Source organism: Quercus suber, unplaced genomic scaffold (genome assembly GCF_002906115.3).
Source record: "Quercus suber isolate HL8 unplaced genomic scaffold, Cork oak 2.0 scaffold_326, whole genome shotgun sequence".
Lineage (NCBI taxonomy): Eukaryota > Viridiplantae > Streptophyta > Magnoliopsida > Fagales > Fagaceae > Quercus > Quercus suber.
In genome coordinates, this window is record NW_027069779.1 from 581287 (window position 1) to 591239 (window position 9953).

General features: G+C 36.6%; 1 protein-coding gene across 1 annotated transcript; it reads right to left on the reverse strand.

The window, feature by feature from the left end:
* Positions 1 to 149: 149 nt before the first annotated feature.
* Positions 150 to 6098, reverse strand: LOC112038172 (ranBP2-type zinc finger protein At1g67325). Its single transcript, XM_065783048.1, has 10 exons — positions 5906 to 6098; positions 5565 to 5610; positions 4378 to 4493; positions 2841 to 3114; positions 2003 to 2073; positions 1538 to 1589; positions 1311 to 1420; positions 1120 to 1144; positions 855 to 1006; positions 150 to 554 (listed from the first exon to the last, which is right to left on the reverse strand). Exons 1-10 carry the CDS (start codon positions 5912 to 5914, stop codon positions 552 to 554), a joined length of 858 nt encoding a protein of 285 aa, XP_065639120.1. The 5' UTR covers positions 5915 to 6098; the 3' UTR covers positions 150 to 551.
* Positions 6099 to 9953: the final 3855 nt, after the last annotated feature.

Here is a 9953-nt window from a genome sequence, read left to right on the forward strand (position 1 = left end):
ACATACGGAAAAGAAGAGGCCTATTTATAACATCATAAAGCAACTGACTAGTCAAAAGACACATTTTCTAGACCCCAAATTTTATTAACATGATCTTCAGAACTTGGGACTTCATAAGCTTTAAACAGAAGCATCTGTTAAAACAAAGATACTTCAACGACATAGAGACAATTCAGATTGAAATTAAAACTAAAAATGCACAGACTGCAGTATCCTTATGCCGCTTATAACTTATCTAAAATGCATGGTAGCATACCCGCTAGGATAGGAGAGCTGATTCCAAAAGTACAAATCCTAACTATCGGAAACCAGAACCAACCTGTAAATCCTTGCCAGATCAAGCTGGCTGACACATAATGCATCAGAACAATTCATAGAGACCACAAATACCATTTCAGTTAATACAACAACTTGACACAGATCATGAGAAGGTAGAGTAACTTGACAACCGCGGCAACATGACGACGACAAGACTGACTTTCAGACACCCATATTGAGCAATGCCGGACGACAACTCTGGACCTTCTCAACCCTCAAACATGTCCTAGTACTCACTGGAACATTAGACAATTGCAAATTAATGGATGCAATGAAGTAGAAAATAAAATAAAACTACAGCTGTTGAAAAAAAAATCCACTAGACAAAGGTGAAAGGAATAGATAGAGAGAGAAGATAGTGAAAAAGGGGGAGGGAGGGAGGAGAGGGGGGGGGGTGGGTTAACCGTTGCAAGGAATCCATACGCTTTAATAAAACTGAATGTTTATTGATTTTATTATTACACAAATTATCATCGAACATTATTGACAATTTCAAGCAATAAATGAATATACAGAGAAAATGTCACACCACAAACCTGGTTACTTTCATCTGGCGATGGTGAAGGCGACTTCTTTGACTCAGTTGGTTTGTCAGCCCCACAATTCTGTCTGTTACACTTGGTTCTGAATGGAAAGTTTATGTTATTACATTTCTCACACTTCCAGCTTCCCTCAGGTGTCTTTTGTTCTGTAAGGCAACAGATAAATAAGTGTTCCATTTACGACATGAAACCAATAACATTTGCAGGTCTAAAAGAAAGAAAAAGCAATCAATTGGCAGAGATGCATCCTGTCACTTACTAGAATTCTTGTCAGATTTTGCAGCCTGCATATGCAAGAGAACATTATTACACAAAAAATTACCAAAAAAAAAAAAAAGAAAGAAAACAGATTTTTTAAAAGAAGGATATTCCCCAGGGGGGGGGGGGGGGGTTGATAAAGGCTTGAAATAAAAAGAGGACCATGACATGGTGCGGTAATATGGAACAGACCTGGGATCCAGGCTTTGGTGTGTTGCACTTTCTCATGTTACAAACCGTTCTAAATGAGAAGTTGATATTTCCACATTTGGGACATGTCCAGTCATTATCACGTGTTGCATCTAGAGGTGCATTTAATTACAGAAGGGGGAGAAAGACAAAGTTAGTTCACCAGGAGGAGATGTCAAGGTGTCTAATAATTGGTTAAGACATTCATCAACAGCCTAAAGGTGACAAACCTGCACCCTTCTTTTGAGATTTATCATCAGGAAAAAATCCTGGCCGTGGCCCCTGTGCAAGTAAAAAATGCTCATTAATTCTAATTCACATCTTGGTACAGTCAATTCTACCCAAAACTGAACAAAATCTAGATGCTCCATTAGAAAAGAAACTATAGCTCAACATTAGAGAAGAAACTATAGCTCAGCATTTGTATGTCTATTACTTAGGTTTTTATTCTACATGCGAAAGTGAAACACTGAAAAAGGAAGGGATTTGAAATGCCACTTGTTGAGAGGCATGCCAAAAGTGGATTTCATTATTTATTATGATAAACATAATTTAAATTTATTGCAGATGCAAACAACAAAATTGCAGAGAATCTCAGATTCCAATAAACTATCATATAGAAAAAACTAAGATAAAATGTTACACATGTATCCTGAGTTCCCAGTCCTGACAATAGAGAAATATTTGCAACATACCATAGCACTAGGGCCCATGGGCATACCCAGGCCATAACGATCCATCAGAGGGGGTATACCGTACATCCCACCTGAGAAGGACAAGTAAAAAGGAAAAAACAATGAAAGAAGACATCATTAGGAACAGACACAAGACACAATCCAAAGAGAAGGATAATTAATTATCAAAGGTCTTCTTGATTTTCACATCATGCCCTCTAAATCATGAAAATTGAAACCATCCAGTATTTTTTGATTGGTTAGCTACAGATGCACCAGTGGGTCTTGAACCCAACCATACCCTCCAACCCAATATTACAGAAGGAGTAAGTGCCATTTGAGGTAGAGCTTAGCGGCAAAATCGAAACCATCCAATATACAAATAAAGTGTATGGAAAAAGGAAAGTCAGGATTTAAAAGGGATTAAAAGGTTGATTAAACCACTAACTCTAGACTATACATGAAGAAGCTCCCCCCCACTCCCTTTTCCCCTCCAACCCAATATTATGGAATGAGTAAGTGCCATTTGAGGTAAAGCTTAGTGGCAAAATTGAAACCATCCAATATACAAATAAACTATATGGAAAAGGGAAAGTCAGGAATTAAAAGGTTGATTAAACCACTAACTTTAGGCTATACTAGAAGAGGCTCCCCCCACTCCCTTTTCCCCACCACAAACACTATAGAACAGATGAATGGCAGTAATCCAACACAATTAGAACTTCATGCACACGTTATAACAGTAACATGGAACATAATGGAGTGATAAACAATGGCTTAGTTAGAATTTCAGTTTAGTCGTTCTTTAAGGAAATACTGATTTTGCACTATCATACAGAACAAAGGTAGCAGAAGATACCATTCCCGATCATAGATCCGCTTGAGTAAGGTGCTGGTGCAGACAAATGTAGAGGTCTGTAAGGGCTACCAGTAGAAAGGCGGCTGCCATAATTGTAGTGGTATGCTGAACCCCCAGAATATGGTACATCAAATGGAGGCATAGATGAACCACTGAAAATGGAAGAACCATAGGGTGGCACACCCAGATACATTGAAGAGGGTGCACCAGAACCTACATAAGGAGCTGAGGATGTGTAACCCTGTGGGGCTTGAACAGGCTTGGCAGCAGTTTTCTAAAAAGAGAGGCCATTAAATAAAAACATTAGATTGTATGATAATTTTTTTTGATAAGTAGATTGTATGATAATTGAAATAAACTAAACACAATCTTGGAAAAAGCAAAGAAAAAAAAGGTGAACAGAATCAAAAAATAGAAAATAATCCATGAAACACTTCATAACAACCTAATCAACAAAATCATGATGACCCTTAAAACATTGTACACTAGAATAAAAAGCTACAAGCAGTACATAGAAAGAAATGAACACATGACTAAAAATTCAAAAGTAAGATTCATATATACAGTCCAACAATCAATATTACCACTTGCCCAAGTTCTCATTTTTTGAAGACTGCAACTCCATTTAAAGAGGTTGACCTTAGTGCAATGGCAAGTGTCTTTCACCAAAAGCGACAAAAAAAATTGGGGGTAAAGTTGCCTACCAATCACCTCTCCCTAAATCCCAAAAAAGTGGGAGATTTGTGCACTAGGTAGGATATATTTACTACAGCTACATTTAAATCTCCAGAATTTTGATGGAGAAAATATAAAGTGTTTTAAAATTGAAATTTGTTATATAACCCAATCAAATATGACTGAAACCAACTACTTGGATCCAGATCCAACCCTAGAAAGCTTTAGTGAAGATAATCCAATAATTTGAATTATGTTCTGAAAAGGTCCAATTAACAAAAACACACACGAGCATAATCAAAAATAGATTGAATGATTAAAATGACGGTAAGTTGATGCACAAATCAGCAACCATGACAAATAGACAAAATAATCAAGAAAAACAATAGATTATGTTGTATAAAAAATATGCAAGTTAATAGGTGAATCACACTCTATCTTTAACCTAACTAGTACTATACCCTGCAATGCACCGATTAATAAAATAGCATATGTAAACTAAGAAAATGTTCTTTAATAATGGTTGGTACAAGTCTAGCCACTTGGTGGAAGGAAAGTATAGCCACTTGCCATAAAGAGAAGATAGCCAATTGGCGTAACACGGCTTCTAGGACCCAACTTTTATTATATGATACATGAACCTCTTACGATTTTTTTATTTTATTTTATTTTTTTTTGTAGAATCAAACCTCTATGAGAATTATAAAAACTATGAGTTATTATTATGGAATATGATACATGAACCTCTAAGATTTTTATTTTTTATTATTTTTTTTTTTTAGAATCAAACCTCTAAGAAAATTATCAAAACTAGCAAGCATTCATTCTGGACTACACAGGGCAGCTGTAGTTTATATCTTACTGAGTTATGATCAGCAGGCCTCGGTTGAGTGCAATTACGCATATTGCAAGTTGTCCTGAACGAAAAATTGACATTACCACAGCTAGGGCAGGTCCAATCATCTTCCCTACGACTACCTACAAACCACACATTATTTAATGCACCCAAATATCAGTACCAAAAAAGCAAGATATATCACTACCTAGGATAAACAATTAATATTATTAGGGCAATTTTCGGAAGAGCATGAGTAAACATTACAAGAATAAAAATTCAAATAAGAAACATTACCATACACAAATGTGATGTGGCTAGAATCATTGCGTGTGTGTAATATGCATGTGAAGATCATACTACTCATCACAGTGCAAGGAGAGAGTGTACTTTTTATAGGAAAATAAAATTTGCACAACCAAATGGGGTTGAATCCATGATCTCATCCTCCATCCCTTGTCTAAGGGAGGAGGAGATGCCATTTGGCCCAGATATTCTGGCAAAACATAAATAACATTCTTCAAACAGGCAGTCACAAACCCAAAGAGGAAGGGGAGATTCAAATTTCAAACAAGTAAACTCAACTCCATGAGACGTAGTCCCTAGCCAGTTGTGCTAATGCTAACCCTTGGGGGGTTTTTTATTTTTGATTTATTTTTTTTTTTTTCGTCAACCAACTCAACCCAGAAATATACATTTACATTGCAATATATGATCACGTGGAAAATCCACACCATCTACTAAGTTAATTACAACACAAACGCATATCCTTAGATATATCACTCAATCCAAATTTCCATAAGTTTAACCCTCAACCACTTCATGCCTCGGAATGTACTATTCTTATAGAGAGGCGCTTTCATATCTTCTTAAAACAAAATGGCTAGGTTACTACCCTTAACATCTGAGCAACAAGCCATGTCATTCAAATCTTCAACTTGAGCTTTACCCAATACTTAAGATATGACCCAAAAAAAAAAAACTATTATGGGCCCATTGAATCACATTTGACAGACATATTCCCAAATTCAGCCAGTGCTGAATTTGCAAGCGCAGACCGTTATTCTCTTTACACATAAAATTCAGATAAGATTCCTAGAAATAGTAGTACATTGCAAATGCACATTTAACTTCATAAGTATTAAGATTAACACAAAAAATGAATAGTTCAATAACCACATAAAAAAAAAAAAAAATTTAAAAATAAAGCCTACCATCAGTTCTAGCACGCTTGGCAGCTGAAGAATTTCTGTTATCAACCTGAACCACACAAAAAAGAAAAATACAGTTATCGAACCCTAGAGACTTCGAATGAAAACCACAACAAAACAAAAGCCACAAGTTTTGCATTACAAATCAAATCTAATTTAAGCGCGATCAAAAAAGGAAAAATCAAGAAATTGAGAAACAAAACAAAATCGATATGAACCTAATTTCAAGTATCTGATACAGTACTTTAGGATGAGCTAGGGTTTGGAATGATAGCGTTAAAAACAAGCTGTGAGAATGGGAAGATACAAATAAATAAAGAAAAGGAAATGGAGAGAGATAGTACCTGAGACATGTTGATGAGGAAAGAGACTGAGAGGGTACGGCGAGATCTAGGTGTGTAGATTCGAAGCCGGAAAAATGAATTTTCCCCTTCAAGTTGAAGACAAAGGCGATGAAGAAAGGAAAACAGACAAAGCCGCAAGGCGCAAGCGTCGATAAGATGCTAATGCCAGATTGTGGGGTGTTTTTTTAACACCGTTATTTAGGTCTTGGGTGCGTACACAACGCGCACCGTTTAGTGTGTTTTTTCTTATGCCGCGTTTGGCCAGGCGTGTGGGAAAGAAGGAAATCGTAACGGTGGAGAGCTTTGGCTAGGAAAGGAAACCATATCTTAACAAATGCAGCTTCAACATGAATTTACTAATCCTGAATTTTCAAAATGCACCATTATTACCTTAAATTATAGCTTATGTTTTACTTTACACCATATCTTAATTGGATAGCTAACTTGGATGAAAAAGTATATCGCATGTGACTCATGTGACTTTTGCATAAGTGACGCCACATGAAAAAAACCAAAGTGCTCTTTTTCAATCCCTTAAAACAAAGGTTACGTGAGGGTTAAATTTGTTAAACGATTTCTTAAATAGAGTAAGAAGGAAATTTGAGAGAGGTGGTAATGGAAAGAGAGAAGACTCATTTGTGCCACTATTTTCACCCAAAGTCCTCAAAATGTGGTTCCTATATTGTTGTTTTATGGGCTTTTGTATAAAAGCTATAGTTTTGTTGGGGGGGGGGGGGGTGCGGGGAAAGGTTATTCATTTGTTTGAATTTGAAGAGGAGTTTTATATCAAGTTTTGGAGGTTCCTAATTGCCAGTTTAAAGATAATGAATGAGGACATAGACCTTTTTGGTGCTAATTAGATATTTTTACTCCATTTGCCTTTTTTTTAAGCAAAATGGTTGGCTTGCTTTTTACATCAAAAGGGAAATACTTAACCAACTGGGATTTGGTACTCTTTCCTAGCCATTATGGGACCTCTAGGGTAGCTAGTCATGCTGACATGATGCAGCCAAAGTCAGCCAAGAAGACAGTTTAGTTTAAAATCCTAAAATGGCTACACCTGAAAGTTTTTTCCATATACAAGAAGAGCTACAAGTATTTATGTAAAGTTGTGATTTACAACTAATTTGTGTTGGCTTTAATTCCGTACTAAATTTGATTGTAATTTTATTCAATTTTTTGTACCTTGTATTTTATGTGAGATTTCATTGTAAGGGTTATGTGTAAGAGAAAGTGTGAAGACTCAAGGCAAATTGAAGATCAAAGAAGTTTTCGTAGGTAGCTTACGAGAAGCCTTCATGCAAAGTAAAGCATGTGCTTAGCACATGACTGGAATGCGAAAAGTCATGACAGATGGTGACAGCTGGTTTTCGTGAGTGTCTCGCAGGTAAGGCCTTCCCGCGAGATACCCGCGAAACATTCTGTTTTGCCAATTTGTCATATTTGATACACTAGGTCTCTACCCACACTATATATACCCACATTACCCACATATGTTGAGGAGTATTTTTTAAAGAGAAAACTCTAACCATAACCCTTGAGAGTTAGAGATTGTTATACCCACAATCCTCTATACAATCCATTGTGGTTTTCCTTAACTTCTATCTCTTCATTTCCAAATCCTTGAGAGGTTGATAGCCCAAACACTTACCACACCCATCGTGAGTGTAAAGTGAGGTTTTGGTACTGCTGGGAAGCATAGGAAGAAGCCATTTGTTTGGTGGATGCAATCAGGCTAAATTGTATGATTCGGAGAGTTAGAGAAGACAAGACTTCGTTAAGTCAGTTGGTAGTAGGAGCTTGGAAGGCTCAAGTACATAGGGTAGACTAGACTTGGAGGTCTTTTGTTATTCGTGTACTCCAACTTATTCTCTAGTGGATCGATTTGCCGCTTGGAGGGCGGCGGAGAGGTTTTTCCTTGAGTTCTTCAGTTTCATTTTCGATAACACATCGGCATGTTATCTTGTGTTTGCATTCTTCTTCCTTACTCTTTTAGCTTTATTTTACTGTTGTGATTTGATGAATATGGCTTAGAGTAGTTATTTTGTTTATTCGCTCACATTTACTCTATTTTGCACTTAGTTTAAGTTAGAGTAAAATCAATCGAGTCGTAATTTTAATTTAAGGGTCAAAACAGCTCTTGTGTTTTCACACATATTCGAGCTTTCAATCTATTTGGGTGAAAACTTTGGACACATGACATATTCATGAGAATTAGGTCATGTAAGCATCCTTAGCCTGCATAGCACAACCTATATTCTAGGATCATGCAAAAAGTCTTAAAGAATCTACCAATGCTAACCAAACCTCTATCTCCCAAATCCCTCTTTAAAGTGCATGGCCATGCAAAAGAGAATAAAATGGGATATAAAATATGAATCGAGTCCAAGAATAAATTGGGCTTAGCTTGCATTGGGCTAGTAGGATTTTTACGAAAATAGGTCCCAACAATTTTATATGATTAGATTGAGTATCATACTTATGAGCTTATCTACGAGCTAATAATATTAGAAATTTTTTGTTTGTTTGTATGTATGTAGGACATGTGACGTTTTCCATGAGAATTAGGTCATGCAAGCATCCTTAGCCTACATAGTAAAACCTATATTCTAGGATCATGCAAAAAGTCTTAAAGAATCTACCAATGCCGACCAAATCACACTCCCCTAAATCCCTCTTAAAGTGCATGGCCTAAATGGGCTTAGGCCATGCAAAAGAGAATAAAATGGGATATAAAATATGAATCGAAGCCTAGAATAAATTGGGCTTAGCTCGCATTGGCCCAGTAGGATTTTTGCAAAAATAGGTACCGACAATTTTATATGATTAGATTGAGTATCATACTTATGAGCTTATCTATGAGCTAATAATATTAGAAATTTTTTGTTTGTTTGTATGTGTGTAGGATGATGATGGGAATTTAGGATTACATCTAGGCTATTGGATAATTCATTACAAGAAAAAAATGTTTATCACCAAAAAAAAAAAAAAAAAATCATTGTAGTAACATCTATGTCATTGCAATCATTGATACGAGTTGTTGTAAAATAAGTGATATGTGGTTATTGCAATGATATCTTAATATTTGTTTCTGAGATAGATTGTAAAATAATTTATATTAAGTTATTGCAATGATATATTAATATTTTTCATTGCAATGGATTGTAAAATAGTTTATGTCAAGTTATTCCAATGATAATTTCATTGTAATAAATTATTGTAGGGGCTTGGGCCATAAGATCGAGAATGACCCATGTGACCAAAGCCCAGCCTAGTAGAGATAGGATCGGTCCACTGAGAAAATGGGCAAGAGTCAAAGGATACCGTTCAGGCCGAGTTGGCCTAATACTAACAAGTAAGCTAAAGGGAAGTCGGAAAGGAGACAGACAACTTAAGGTAGGTAACTGAGCACTGTCAATGCCTTTGGGGAATCCGTTCTGAGCACTATTTGATGTCTGGAACAAGTTCCAAGAGAATCCTCTGAAGTTGTGAGGATCCCTTGGGATTTTGATGGACATGGAAATATGTGCGAAGTGGGAAAATGTAATGATGATAATCCTACTAATGAGAGACTATAAAAGGGGGAAGAGGGTCAACAGAAAAGGGATTGGAAAAAATAGAGAGGGAGGGAGATTAAGAAAAATAGAAACTATGCTAGAGAGAAAAAATAGCGGGTAACAGTGGGATAAGGAGAGGAAGGTTAAGTTGGACTGTCCAGGTGAAGTTTAGAGCTCAACTGGTAAGATTGAGATAAAGCTCACTTATAAATTAATTGGGGCCTAAATACCACTATAAGAGGTTTGGGTACCACAATTGGCGCCATTTGTAGGGATCCTACTCTAATTAAGGCTTTCAGCAAGCTTGGTACTGTTCAACAATGGAAGACCCTCATGTTGGAGAGGTAACTGTGAGTGGAAATTAGTCAAGGGCCTTGTCAAGGGTCGTAGGAGGTGGGAAAGGGAGCGTAGGATCTTCACAAGGGAACGAACTGTATCTTATATTCTCGAGGGTCTCATCGCAGTGATCGGGTGCAGGAATAGGAAGAATA